General features: G+C 42.4%; 1 protein-coding gene across 5 annotated transcripts; it reads left to right on the top strand.

The window, feature by feature from the left end:
• The first annotated feature begins 8267 nt into the window (after nt 1-8267).
• miip (migration and invasion inhibitory protein) lies at nt 8268-14584 on the top strand. 5 transcript variants are annotated; one of them, XM_027017511.2, is made up of 9 exons: nt 8268-8742; nt 9695-9876; nt 10222-10333; nt 10475-10586; nt 11153-11226; nt 11358-11484; nt 11558-11651; nt 11994-12125; nt 14070-14584. In XM_027017511.2, exons 1-9 carry the CDS (start codon nt 8490-8492, stop codon nt 14205-14207), a joined length of 1224 nt encoding a protein of 407 aa, XP_026873312.2. In that variant the 5' UTR covers nt 8268-8489; the 3' UTR covers nt 14208-14584. The 5 variants fall into 5 exon arrangements, with proteins under 5 accessions (XP_026873312.2, XP_026873313.2, XP_026873310.2 ...); XM_027017512.2 differs by lacking the exon at nt 14070-14584 and adding an exon at nt 12248-12828; XM_027017509.2 differs by lacking the exon at nt 14070-14584 and having other exon boundaries at nt 10243-10333; nt 11994-12828.
• Nucleotides 14585-14682: the final 98 nt, after the last annotated feature.

Raw genomic sequence — 14682 nt, 5'->3', positions numbered from 1 at the left:
GCGCTAGTGTTAGTGTATACCTTAGCACTATTGTTAGCGTCTACCTTGACACTAGTGTTACTGTCTCACTATTGTCTACCTTAATGTCAATGTCTACCTTAGCACTAGTGTTAGTCACTACCTTAGTACTAGTGTTAGTCTCACTAGTGTCTACCTTAGTGCTAGTGCTAACCTTAGTATTAGTGTTTACTTTAGCGCTAGTGATATTGTCTACCTTAGCGCTAGTGTTACTGTCTCACGAGTGTCTACCTCAGCACTAGTGTTAATGTCTACCTTAGCACTACTGTTAGTGTATATCTTAGTGCTAGTGTCTACCTTAGTGCTAGTGTTACTGTCTCACTAGTGTCTACCACGCTAGTGTTAGTGTCTAGATTAGCAGTTGTGTAAATGTCTACAATAGCACCAGTCAACCTTAACGCTAGTGTTAGTGTATACCTTAGCGGTAGTGCCTACCTTAATGATAGTATCTACCTTAGCACCAGTGTCTACCTTAGCGCTAGTATTACTGTCTCACTAGTGTGTACCTTAGCGCTAGTGTCACTGTCTTGCTAGTGTCTACCATAACGCTCGTGTTAGTGTCTACCTTAGTGCTAGTATTAATGCCTACCTTAACGCTAATGTCTGCCTTGGTGCTAGTGTCTACTTTAGTGCTATTGTCTACCATAGCGCTAATGCTAGTGTCTACCTTAGTGCTATTGTTAGTGTCTACCTTAGCGCTAGTGTTACTGTCTCGCTAGTGTCTACCTTAGCACTAGTGTTACTGTCTACCTTAGCGATAGTGCTATTTATCTTAGCACCATTGTTAGTGTCTACCTTAGCACTAGTGTTAGCGTCTACCTTGACGCTAGTGTTACTGTCTCACTATTGTCTACCTTAATGTTAATGTCTACCTTAGCGCTAGTGTTAATGTATATCTTAGCACTAGTGTCTACGTTATCACTAGTGTTAGTCACTACCTTAGTGCTAGTGTTACTGTGTCACTAGTGTCTACCTTAGTGCTAGTGCTAACCTTAGTGTGTTTACTTTAGTGCTAGTGATATTGTCTACCTTAGTGCTAGTGTTACTGTCTCACTAGTGTCTACCTTAGCACTAGTGTTAATGTCTACCTTAGCACTACTGTTAGTGTATATCTTAGCGCTAGTGTCTACCTTAGCAGTAGTGTTAGTGTCTACCTTAGTGCTAGTGTTAGTCTCACTAGTGTCTACCATAGTGCTAGTGCTAACCTTAGTGTTAGTGTTTACTTTAGTGCTAGTGATATTGTCTACCTTAGTGCTAGTGTTACTGTCTCACTAGTGTCTATCTTAGCACTAGTGTTAATGTCTACCTTAGCACTACTGTTAGTGTATATCTTAACGCTAGTGTCTACCTTAGCAGTAGTGTTAGTGTCTACCTTAGTGCTAGTGTTACTGTCTCACTAGTGTCTACCATAGTGCTAGTCATAGTGTCTACCTTAGCGCTAGTGTCTGCCTTAGTGCTAGTGTTAGTGTCTACCTTAGTGGTATTGTCTACCATAGTGCTAGCGCTAGTGTTACTGTCTTGCTAGTGTATACCTTAATGCTAATGTTAATGTTTACCTTAGCACGTGTGTCTACCATAGCACTAGTGTTACTGTCTACATTAGCACTAATGTTAGTGTCTTCCATAGTGCTAGTGTTAGTTTCTACTTCTTAACACTAGTGCTAGGTTCTGCCTTAGTGCTAGTGTCTACCTTATCACTAGTGTGATTCCTTGATTAGATTTATGGCTGTATTTCAGGCATGGAGCTCTCTCAGATGAGAGGGAGACAAAGTTAATCTCCATTTACTATAATTAATTGGGTCCAGAATTGGTCCCTTTTGTTGTAATTAATCCACATATACTCTCTTAGTATAAATAATAGTGCCAGCAACCGAAGCAATTAGAATGTTATATTAGTCCATGATAAGACCATCTCTCCAGGACACAGGTCTCATAGTGCTTAACCCCATTCAAATAGAAACTAACAGTCATGTGCAGTCACCACTGACACACTAACAGATCGTCATTTAAGTAGAGAAGATGCATCTGTAATGCTGTAGTGTGTTATTGTTTTGAGCAGACATGGTGTTATTAGACATTATGCGCTCCATGCCAAATTAATTGTGTATTTTCAGCACTTGATAACCTGTTATTACTGTCTTTGTTGCCAAGGCAATATGGAGAAGTGACTGAACTCTCTGAATGTGGGTGGACCTCTCTCTAGCGGATGCCTGTTGGGAGACATTCTCTCCAGCGTCCCGGTGGTGTATTTGGCGTTTGAAGTGTACAGTGTGGGTGCTTACTTCCATCCTCAGCGTGATCAAAGTGTGAAGCTTCCAACTGTGCTATCGTTCTCCACCTAAATCCTCCTTATCTTAATAACACCCCAACCCTATCAGACACACAGCAGGACCAAGCGACCCAAAGTTGTCTTTTTTGTCAGCCTCTGCAGTTCGATACCAGACTGCCTGGTCACCCAGCAACCCGCACTAACCCCACCCCTCCCATTTGAATAATTTTAAGTCACGTATACCTCAGTCTTCTCTATTGTGATGATGTCATTAATTTCCTGTACCACACAGGGGGTTTCCTTTGAGTTCATGCTGAAGAAGGCAGAAATACATTAAAATAACCTGTAAACAGGGCAGAGAGCTGATTATCATTTGCAAATGTCAGCAAATGTAAAAGCTATCAGATTAGTCCATGCACTAAAAACTTTAGAGGCATGTTTGATTAATCTGACATGTTTTGTAGGTTAATGGGATTAATTGTATATATTTAGTAGTTTAGTCTTATTAATCAAAGATATTTGGTTGATTAATTTGATTTATATGAGATGTTTGGTAGGTTAATATGATTTTATAAGACTCCAGTGCTTCATTGTGCTTTTGTCTTGGTTGATTCTGTTTTATAGCACATTTTTACCTTCTTTTCAATTCAACTGAATTTAAAAATAAATAAAGGTTTTCAAGTGTTTGGATGCCCTGTTTGGAAGCCTCTTTATTTTGCTTGGTTTTAGGATCAAATTAAGGCTACACCATATCGCCCTCTGCTGGATATTGAAAAAAACAAACACAAACAGTTCGATCTACGATCTTACACATCAATCCTAACATCAAATATTGCAAAAGAGTATTTGAGCTTATTTTATATTTCATGTTATAAGCCTCCTAGCATCACATTTAATTTTTTAAAAGCCTGCTTAAACTGTGTATGGGTCATTTTAAGCATATGCTGTTCTTGTGGCGATGCTGTGATCTTCCATTAATGAGCAATGAATAATTCAGACAGCAGGCAGTAAATTGTCCAAAGCACAACATTTGGGCAGTAATGAGGACCAGCACTATCTAACATTAATAGGCACACATCAGCGGTGCAGTGGTTATCTTAATCACACTGGACTTGCTTGTACATCTCTGCCTATTTCATGCATGCTGTGTGCTGAATATAGAGTGATAGAGGGCCCACACCAAGACCACAGCCTCCCATGGGGGTGCATGCATGTCACTGTAGGCCTGACCCTCCACCACCTGTGGTGCTACGATTAGAGTCATTACGGGTGGATGGAGTATAACCTGGGGGTGGAGTGGTTTCCATTTTCAGCAGTATAGTGTTTACTGTTTGTAATGTTCACTGCGCTATCAATGTCCCACAAACCTGTTTCACACATTGTTAAAAATTGCCTGTTTTACAAACATACTTACAACATAATAGATTTTCTCTCTCTAGGATAAATCAAACCAGATTAACAGATTAATTAAAAATACAGATTTTGCTTCTTTGGTTCTGTAGTCTACTGATGGTAGAAAGCTGACAGAAGCTTATACCCCCCATCTTAAAGCTAACAAACACTTAGACCCCCCCATCTTAAAGCTACCCGCATGCCTACATCACAGACCTTCCCTCAAACTGCACCCTTACACTGTGATGTAGTGTTTTCTATAAAAGGTTATCTCCAAAAGTGTCATTACAAACAGTACTGTCAGAATTCTGTCTATCCTTTTGCCCTTTGTTTGTAGATAACAGAACTCAATGCCACAGCCTACATTTAGGAAATGAGGAATCGTTGCTATGACACTGGGTTGTCAGACTGTCTTTAGTGTTGGTATATCAGCCACATATATGTGAGTTCAGTGTTGCTTTGAGGAATGTTGCAGTGTGAACACACGAGCATGCGACAGCTCCACTCTCTGGCACTATAGCAGACTTCACTGGTGGCTAACCCGAAGATCCTCTAGTATGCCCGTCTTACACCGAAATTTGTGACCACCGAATTCTGACTGTAGAGCCACCAGCACACAGGTCACCATTTCTGATGGCTGTCATCAGAATATGAGACTGCATGGTGCCATCATAATAACACCAATCACAATGTTTTTAGGTGCTGTGATTTCTGATGGCTGTGTGATTCTGCTGGCTCTCTGCTGATCCCAGACATAAACACCTTTGTGCAAATGAATGTGAGAAATGAATACAAAGGACACAACACCTGAAAACATGTTGATTGGTGTTTAACTCATTTAAATGTTTAACTAATTTATTATGAAGTTACAGTGGGGTCTGATTCTGATGACTGCACACAGGTAACATCTGGCAGTGCTGAAGAATCTCTGACTGTTCATATAGGTGAGGGTGCGGTCAGACGGCTCCTACTTTCATGGAGGCTATCCTCACAATGGGATAAATCAAACCTACATTCTTTAAACCCCACTGGATGGGTGTTTAGTGTCTAAAACCAACATCACTGGCTGTGAATATGAATATTAGGTTGCGTGTCCTGATGTGTACATATACAGTAAATCAGTTCCTCACACAAATGTTCACACTTTATGCTTTACATTTCAAGCCACATTGTTCAATTCTGATTTTTTCGCTCAGATCAGTTGTGTCTAATCTATTTTATCAGTTCACGTTCATAATTACAAGTGAATTTTATCTCTCTGTGGTGTGAACGTATCTGTTCTCCGAAACAACATGCATGCACACATTAATACGTTTTTGTACAAGTCTCCTCTGCTGATTTTGATGATGACAGCGCTAAGTGCAAGCATTTAGGCAAAAAGCCAAATGAAATCCAATCTTCCTGTTCTCATTCAAGTCACATAGCCACATACAAAAGTGACTCAAATCTGATTTGAAAGGATCAGATTTGTGTGTTCATGCAGCCCTGAAAAAAAAAAAAAATTGTCCTTACATTAAGGCAAAAAAAATGGATTTGAATCACTTCAGGTTGGTAATGTGAACAAAGCCTTAGTTTGCATCCTATGCTACAGTCCCGAACTCTTTAATTCTCACTCCTTCCATCCCAAACACATGGTCAACTCTCTTTGAAATGAAAAATCTGATTAAACTGTATACTGCACGACTGCTATCTTATATCCTGATAACATGCCACTACCACATGAGTAGGGTCTCTAGTTTGTTACTGATCTATTTAAAAAAGTGTTCTAGGAAATATACTGTTATTATATATTGTATGTAGGCCACAGATGGCAAGCGAGGCCTTTACTGTCTGGGTAAGGAGATTATTGGCAAATGTAAGAGTGTGTGTGAGAGAGGTAAGGGGGATGGAAAGCCTGAATCCTGACTATAGCCATGGTGTTGAGGGGTGTTGCTCCATCATAATGACAAGAGGTTTGAGGAGGAGTGATCAAACCTCTCAATAACCTTCTAAAGTAAAGCAGTATGTCGATGTCCACAGCGGCTCTTTTTGAAAGGTGAACTGATTCAGCTTTACTGCCCCGTTGGTGGAAGATGGTGGAATGTCTAGACAGCGGAGTCCCTTGCAGGCTTCAAATGCAGAGTGAAGACCATCTATTTGCAGAATATTTAAAGCACAACTGACCCTGCTGCCATATAGACTGACTAGTACTTATTGTAGGGTATTGTTTATGATGTTGTTTAACAAACTCTAGCACGTATTGTTTATTGCACTTATCATAGACCTTATGTATTTTGTATTTTGCACTTCTAGGTATCAGCATTGATCCCTGTGTTTCTACAGTATTCTAGTTCATCGGTAGGTTTGACTCTAACTAGGATATTCTATGAGTAAATGACAAAGCACTTTTGTAAGTCGCTCTGAATAAGAGCGTCTGCCAAATGCCTTAAATGTAAAGGGTTGGAGGAGCCACAAGAGGGCTCATCAGGAGAGATGGAAGGAGCAGCGCAGGAGCGTCAGGGGTGGGAGGATCTCCAGCAGCTGAGATGGGTTGAGGCTCAGCAACAGCATGACAACAGGAGCAGATGTACCTCGGCAGAAAGACAAGTTATTAGGCATGGTCAAACACTAAAGTGTGTAAATTACATATCTAGTGTACAAGGATGGACTCCAGCAGATCTAGCTATGGCAGCATAGATAACAGGATAGAGGCAGGAGGACCCACAGACACGAGGGCACCCGGGAACATCACTACTCTGCCGCTCTCAGTCAACTTAAGTGACATATAAGCGGTTAAGAAAGAGCATCATGACATCCCAGTTTACCATAACTCTCAATGTTCATAGACCCCCAGATCTACACCTTTACCTTAAATTAGACATATTAATAAAATACCAGACTATACAGGTATGTTTTTATCTTAGCCTTAAATACTGAGATTGTTTAAGTCTCAAACATTTACAGGAAGGTTATTCCATAGTGTGGGAGCTTTATAGGAAAAGGTTCTTGGCCCTGTGGTAGATTTCCTTATTCTGGGCACTAATAAAGAGCTGCAACTTTTGATCTAAGCAGACGTGGTGGATCATAGTGCACCAGGAGTTCTCTAGTGCACATAAGTGGGAAAAGCACAAGAGGTTTGCTCATCATCAACTTTATAGCAGAGCTTATATATGATGTTGTGAAAGCCGCAATACTGCGTGCTTATAAGTTGGTGCCAGAGTTTTTGCCGTTTGAGAAAATCCCCCAACCAGACATATATAGAGTTTGGATGGGAGAAAACTTCTTTATTTGAGAAGTTATGATGTGCAAGCGACTGCATGAGCTGCTTGAATTTCTCGAAAGCTCTTGTCTCCTGGGCCATTTATCAGCTTCCTCAGAACTTTAGTGAGACCAGCAGTGGTAAGAGATTTGGTGGAAATCTGTTGTAATAGTTCAAGACACAGCATGAGCTCCACCACATTTGTCTGTGATGGCTCATTCTGAGTAGTTGGGTAACACTTTAGGCGCACCCTTGCCTTTTACAACCTTTTCAGTAATTCATTAAGTTTTTCAAGATGCTCTGGAATAAACCTTCCATAATTCTTTGGAAGATGACTGGACTCAATAAAACTCTCTGTATACTATCTCACTGTACTATCTCACTATACTAACACTATACTATCTCACTACACTATCGCTATACTATCTCACTATACTCTGTCACTACACAGTCTCACTATACTATCTCACTTGTTTTAGGATTGTAATGAGCCTCTAACAGCTCCACATGCTCACTGTGTTTTATCATCTGGTTTGGATACCAATACTACTTTGGCTCAGTAAGTTCCTCATGAGTCTGTAAGTTTGGCTTCCTACCAAACTAAGTAGAGTTGCTTGTTCCTTGGCAGCACTGATCATTTAATTTGCTTTAAAATATGCAACAACCCTTCATAATTCTCCATCCAGGACTGTCTTCCAGTATTGGGTTCTTACCACTGCAGCCTTGCTCTAGGTTGCAATGCTAGAAACAGCCAAACACAAGAGAGCCCATTTCCTTTTCACAGTCCACACTAATATACACGCTTCCTTGTCGCCATGTGTGGTAGCCATGATATCAGTGAAGAAGGGGACTAACCATTCTCTTTGACTTTATTAACAATACACCAAACTTATAGTTTTTTTTTTCTTCTGGGAACATACCAACAACCTTACTTGTGCCATAACGAAATATGGCTATAGCGCTCTCTCTTGGTTCTGACTGCTCAGTTATACCATTCCATACACATTACAGGAGATTTACTATATGGCACTTTTCTTATTTGTCATTTGCCAGTTTCTTCCAGCCTATGGAAAATATACATGTAGAATGAAATGAACCAGTCCTGACTTTGATAAAACACGTATATACCACTATTTTTATTCGTGTTTTGTTGTTATAATTTCAATGTTTTTATTATGAGTATTGTGTACCGTGGCGCTTGTCTGTTCACGCGGCCTGGGCCGAGGCGCGAGCTGTCAACACGCGCAGACGTGACGTGTGAACTTGGCGTGAGCGCGTAGGGCCTTAGACGTGCCGCGTGGCAGCGCCACTAGCCAATCAGGGTGGGAGATTCAAAAGGCGACGACACGTTCGCGTGTAACGCTCGAACGTTAAAGAGTACTGATGCCAATTTCTGTTCTGTTTACACCACATGCTGACATGGCTTGACATGCGACACTTGCATTCATAGTTAAAATCTATTAAATGCGGATTTGTAGTTTGAGTTGTTGCTGTGGCAACCACGAGAAACGTGCAATTAAGCTCTCATTAGCTGCCTAGCTGAGCAAAGGACACGCCATTCTCCACGTTAGGATGTGCTCTGTTGAACGCTTGGATGTTTTGCGGAAACAGAACAAAGAGCTGCTAAAGAAACTAAAGAATCAGAGCGAAAAGTTCCAGAGCCTAACGACAGCGTATCCGTGCAAAGGAGAGCAAAAGCACAGCTCGAGTGGCTCCGTGTTTGAGACGAGAGACGAGCCGCAGCGGGGCGCGAGACGCCTTAGCGTATCTGATGCCGTTGTCACCTTCGGCGCGAGCCATCCAAACCCTGCGCGAGACGCGCTGCGTAAGTGCAGGCGCTGCTTCGTGTGTGTGTGTGTGGGTGTGTGTGTGTGGGTGGCGCTGCTTCGTGTGTGTGTGTGGGTGGCGCTGCTTCGTGTGTGTGTGTGTGGGTGGCGCTGCTTCGTGTGTGTGTGTGTGGGTGGCGCTGCTTCGAGTGTGTGTGGGTGGCGCTGCTTCGAGTGTGTGTGGGTGGCGCTGCTTCGAGTGTGTGTGGGTGGCGCTGCTTCGTGTGTGTGGGTAGGTGGCGCTGCTTCGTGTGTGTGGGTGGGTGGCGCTGCTTCGTGTGTGTGTGTGTGGGTGGCGCTGCTTCCTGTGTGTGTGTGGGTGGCGCTGCTTCGTGTGTGTGTGTGGGTGGCGCTGCTTCGTGTGTGTGGGTGGCGCTGCTTCGTGTGGGTGTGTGTGGGTGGCGCTGCTTCGTGTGGGTGTGTAGGTGGCGCTGCTTCGTGTGGGTGTGTAGGTGGCGCTGCTTCGTGTGTGTAGGTGGCGCTGCTTCGTGTGTGTAGGTGGCGCTGCTTCGTGTGGGTGTGTGTGTAGGTGGCGCTGCTTCGTGTGGGTGTGTGTGTAGGTGGCGCTGCTTCGTGTGGGTGGGTGTGTGTAGGTGGCGCTGCTTCGTGTGGGTGGGTGTGTAGGTGGCGCTGCTTCGTGGGTGTGGGTGGCGCTGCTTCGGGTGTGTGTGTGTGTGTGTGTAGAGCTGTGCTAACGCTAGCTTATCACCTCAGATCATAACGCATAACTGCTTACTGCTTAGATGGCCATCAGGCTTCTGTTAATAGAAAAAAACACATTTAAAGCATTTCAGCAGTTTTCTAAGATTTATCTATGCATTTACAATGTGACACTTATTCTAAATTAGTCATTCCATGATTCATATGTGTATTTATCACAAAACAGTTAGCGGGTTCAAATCTTCCTTAGCCTTAAAAACATACCTTTTAATAAATGGTTCTTGCCCTCAGAGTGTTTGGCCAGTGAAGTCTGTAAAGCATCTACACCAACTGGGCATGTAAGCAGACCCTCAGAAGACACAACACACAGCCATCTCCTGCAAGACCGAGGGAAGCGTCCTCCACACGGGCAGTCAGTCGATATGGAACAGAAACCATCTGTGTCTACGGGTGTCTCACTGGACAGGGATTGGGTGAGTAGTTGTTCAGTCTGGGCTTGGTGCATCCTCAGGATGTCTGTGGCTCCATGAGCATTGACTACTTTTCCTGTGTACTTGATCTTGTTTTTCAAAAGTTGGTGCTGTGTTCCAAGTTGTAATAATTATAACACTAATGGATGATTTGGAAACGGAACAAATAGCTCATATTGAAACAAGCATATTGAAATAAGCATCAGATCAAAAAGGTCCAGACTTAACATGTTCAAACAGAAAAACTGAACTGAGATCTTAAACATTTTTCATTCGTAAGTTGGGATCAGTTACTGATCCAACAAGAATGTACAAAAGCCAGCTGTATAATTCTGAAAGCAGTTGCAGTGTCCACGTGTTGTGTTGCAGGGGGTCACGTCTCTGTCTCCTGGTCAGCAACTAGAGACTGAACATGAGAGACAACTTATCCAGCCTTTACTTGGCTATGACTGGATCGCTGGTAAGTCTGGGAGGAAAAATCTTCAGTTCTTTTGCTGCTTTTTAATTGAATACACAACAGAGATGCAAACACAGAATGTAATGTTTATGCAGTTGTCCAAGAAACAATATTTTTAAGGCAGTTTGTCAAATTTTCATTTAGGCCTCCTTGATGCAGAGAGCTCTCTGACTGAGCGCTCAGAACAATTCTTCAGTGAGCTTCGCAGTTTTCGGCAAGTCAACAAGGATGAATGTGTCCACAGCACATCCTCTGGGTCAGAAAGCTTGACATCAAACTTCATGTATAAATCCTGAACTATATAATTCAAATTTGGAATTAATTTTAGCAACAGACAGTCATGACCAATAGTCAGGAAGACTTTTAGTCCATTCCTCCGCAAAACTGGTTTATCTCCCTGTCATGCTTGCATTTATTAGTGAGCAACCTCATCTGGGTTCTGACACGTTAAACCAGTGGGGTGGTCTTCTGGTCATTTTCAAACTTTGTGAGGGTGACTGAGTGACAGTCAAGAATTGCAGTCTAACAACAATGTTCACAGTTAAAGAGAAAAGGCTGAGGGGATTCTGGCTAAAGGAGACCCCGACTGGTGGAAACAGGGAGCCTGTTTTGTTCTGGCCATAACCATGATATAATGAAGGATTTCTTCTCAAGCTATGGATTTTTGGTTTTGAACACCTTTACACAGATTATGTTCGTTAGTCTCTTCAAACAGCCTATGCTACTTTTAGTTTTGTAATTGTTTAAGCCTGAGGAAATGCCAGGATACTGATTCAAGGTTTTCCCCAGAGTTGTTCATGCAAATGGTCTTCTTTTATGCAGGCTTCCTGTTGTTCCAGTCACTTTGTCATCCCCAGTAGAAAGTGAACATGCGCACGCATCGGACTCCCACCAATGTACGTCTCTTGTGTGTTTACACCTGCTGCAGCAATTCTACACACGCTGTCCTAGATCTGGTATACGCATAGCTTGATGGTGCCTGTTCACTTAAACACCAATTTATTGTGTTTTGGGCTTTGATTCTTAGGCACATTCTGTTACCAGATAAACAGCCGTCTGTTTGCGGTTCCTCTGGGTTCCCAAGCTGCTTGTCCCATATGCAAGATGCCCAAAGCCAAACACCCACATGATGAGCAAGAGCCTGCCTTTGTTAGGTGACGTTGAACTGAGAAAACTATGTTTACATGAACATATGCAAGGACATATTTAACCTTGTGTGTGCCACAGGGTCAGCATTCCTCGCTCAACGCTTCTGCCCGCATATCGCTACAAAGCCCGTCGACGCAGCTTTGACCCCTCGGACAGCCTCGGGTTGTCCTCGGTGAGTTCCCACCGGGAGGGCTGAGGTCACGACCACTGTAGGTCAAAGTTAATTAATGTGATGTTTTCTAGAGAAAGGTGTAGTTGTTGAATCGGCTCAAACCGAATCTGTTGCTGGTTTTTCATGGAGTACCATTATAGTTATATGTAGAGGTAGCTCAGTGGTGAAGGTACTTGACTTGTAATCAGAAGGTTGCTGGTTCAAGTCCCACCACTGCCAAGTTGCCATTCTTGGGCTCCTGAGCAAGACCCTTAACCCTCAATTGCTCAAGTTGTACTTGGTCATAATTGTAAGTTGCATACAATACAAGCGTCAGCTAAATGCCATAAATCCTCATTGTAGCATTGTTTGTCTGGATGGTCAAACTCCACCCTCAAACTGAGTTCCCAGATGAGCAGTTTGGATCTCCGAAGCTCCGTGGAGGTTGGACTGACTAAACTGATAGCCACATCAGCTTTATGCAACAATCGACCGGTAAGAACATACGGCAGAGTTTTTAACTATGGTCATCCATCATTGTCTTTTGTTTTTCTCTTTTCAGTGATTTCTTTACTATCTATTGTCCCTTTATCTTTGTCCTTAAATTATGGCAACAGTTCCACAACTTCCAGAGGTCTTTGTAGCTTTTGCGCACATGATGGCAGCGTAACGGGACAGACGAGTAGTTTCATGGCCTACTCCACACTAACGTGGGTAAACCCTCAGCTATGGCGGTGAGGCTCAGCATCCCTCCAGTTTTTACTCTTTAGTAGTAATTAGCTTACTGGTTACCAGATTATTTACCACAAACTGTCAGGGGAGTAGCTCCTACAGCCGGCAGGTGCTACTTCATATCGGTTCCAATGGCATAAATAGTTTATTTAGTGATCTAAAGGTCCCTCAGGAAATCTCCATAACGCTGTGGGCTGTTCAACCGAACCCCTCACCTGGGTGCAGCAAGTGAAGGCAGGGATCGTAAACAAAAGTGAGGATAGTGTCGTTGACCTACATTTGTATTGTCACTTATTTTGTTATAGTTTGGCATAGTTTTTGTTAAAGGGGCTGTGGTAGCTCAGGGGTGAATGTACTTGACTTCTAACTGAAAGGTGTAATTGGAAGGATGCTGGTTCAAGCTCCACCACTGCCCAGTTGCCACTGTTGGCCCCTGAGCAAGACCCTTAATCCTCAATTACTCAAATTGTACTCAGTCATATTTGTAAGTCACTTTGGATAAAAGCATCAGCTAAATGCCATAAATGTAATTTTGTTGTAGTTAATATATTATGTATTTCTTATTATATTTCATATCTCACATATCTTGTTATACTTTACGTGTGTGTGTGTGTGTGTGTGTGTGTGTATAATACCATTTTTACATTATATATATATATTTTATATATAATGCCATAGTTATATACTTTCTGGCACTCTTCTGTTTTGCACATTGCTACTATTTGCACTTCTGTTAGATGCTAACTGCATTTTGTTGCCTTCTACTTGTAGTGAGCAATGTCAATAAAGTTGCATATCTATCGATCTATCGATCTATCTATCTAATTCCTCTGTTTTTGCACATTCATCCACACTGACGGTGTGTTCCACCATTGAAAACGCATCTTATGAAATCCCCTCCCCAGAGTGGATCAAGCTCAACATGCCCCTTTGCTGTTATAGTGCAGAATTAAGGAAACCAGACAAAGAAGCTGTCTGTCTCTCTGGCTGGCTCTCTGGTTCTTGCCATTTTCTTTATATATTGGTGACTACACTGCATGCAGCATGTCAACAAACTACTGTGGCAGAAATGTCATATGTCAAACACGCATGTTCGTCTTTCCTTTTTGTGTGTTCGTTCTGATAGTGGTGCATGTTAAGGCATCGATGAAGCCTCTTGCACTCCCCTCACCTGCATGGTGATTTCCTCTTTTATCGCCACTCTGTGCTCCTGATCTTCACAATGCTGCCAGTTGATTGTCCTTCACTCATGCAAACACATTCTAATTGTTTTACTTGCAAAACAAGGTGTCAGAATGGTGGAATCTTCTAACCACTGCATGTTGGTCTTAGAGACGTCTACGACTTGGCCATTGCAGATGTAGAGGGGAAGGTTCTTATACCATCCAGGAGAAAACAAATAACTGAACCTACCTGTGTATTTGCATAGCTGCTGACCTTTCCTTTACTGCATTGCCACCCTGTGACATTTTACTGCAGGGATTTCTTGAACTTTTATCTCTGTAGGAATCGGTCCAGGAAAATAGTGCTGCTTTGAATTTAATTTTTTTTTTCTTTTTCTTTTTCTTTTTTTCCCCTCATGTAAAACAAAAAACCCCTGAACGTTTTGTCTGTGACCTTTTTAATTTTGTACTTGCACGTGTGGTTTTCTGGTAGCATCTGTAGATGAGTACTTATTACTGGTTATTTTAATACTGTGTTTTTCAGGCCTTGTCTGTGTCTAGAGTGTCAGGAAGCCAGTGTTCTGACCAGCTGCTGGACATGTCTCGTCTGGCCCGGTTCCGCATCGCGCAGCTCGGCCCTGCGAGCGCAAGCCTACAGGACAGATCGTACCCAGTTTTCTGAAGGCTGTCTGTATATTCTGTGCTTTAGTAAGCCTTCAGATCCTGATGAATGAATGTGAAAGTGAGCAAGGTTCCACTCTGTCCTGCTTATGTGCATTGTGCAAATTCATTTCTCTCAGTGTTGCAACCGCTACTCATCTTCTCATCTCATTTTGATGGTAGGCAGGTCAGTCTTCCTGTGTCACTTACTGACCTCAATTATAAGAGGAAATGAAGTTTCACTTTTTTAAAGAATATGTAGCTCTTTCAGTCTTAATAGACGGATTTCAGCAGTTAAAACAGTTTTAAAAAAAAAGTAGTGAAAGGTCAGAGTTTATGAAGCACCCTGATCACTGCATGTGCCCTTATTAAATAATAAATAAAAGAACTGAGTAAAGTGTTGGTTTGTTTTTGTTGTTTTTAGTGTTTTTGTTTTTCTGAGGGTGAATATTCCACTTCACCGGCTGTTTTCTGTCGGACAGACCCTTGTGTTCTAC

This window comes from Electrophorus electricus, chromosome 20 (genome assembly GCF_013358815.1).
Source record: "Electrophorus electricus isolate fEleEle1 chromosome 20, fEleEle1.pri, whole genome shotgun sequence".
NCBI lineage: Eukaryota > Metazoa > Chordata > Actinopteri > Gymnotiformes > Gymnotidae > Electrophorus > Electrophorus electricus.
Note: the sequence above shows the minus strand (reverse complement) of the source record. Positions and strands in the feature narration are given on the sequence as shown.

Bases quoted from the DNA above. Each gene is read 5' to 3' on its own strand.
- miip (XM_027017508.2), top strand. From the start codon at position 8,490: ATGTGCTCTGTTGAACGCTTGGATGTTTTGCGGAAACAGAACAAAGAG. The intron at 11,227-11,357 runs GTACGTCTCTTG...TTTGATTCTTAG, and splicing joins CGCATCGGACTCCCACCAAT to GCACATTCTGTTACCAGATA. The intron at 11,652-11,993 runs GTGAGTTCCCAC...TCCTCATTGTAG, and splicing joins ACAGCCTCGGGTTGTCCTCG to CATTGTTTGTCTGGATGGTC.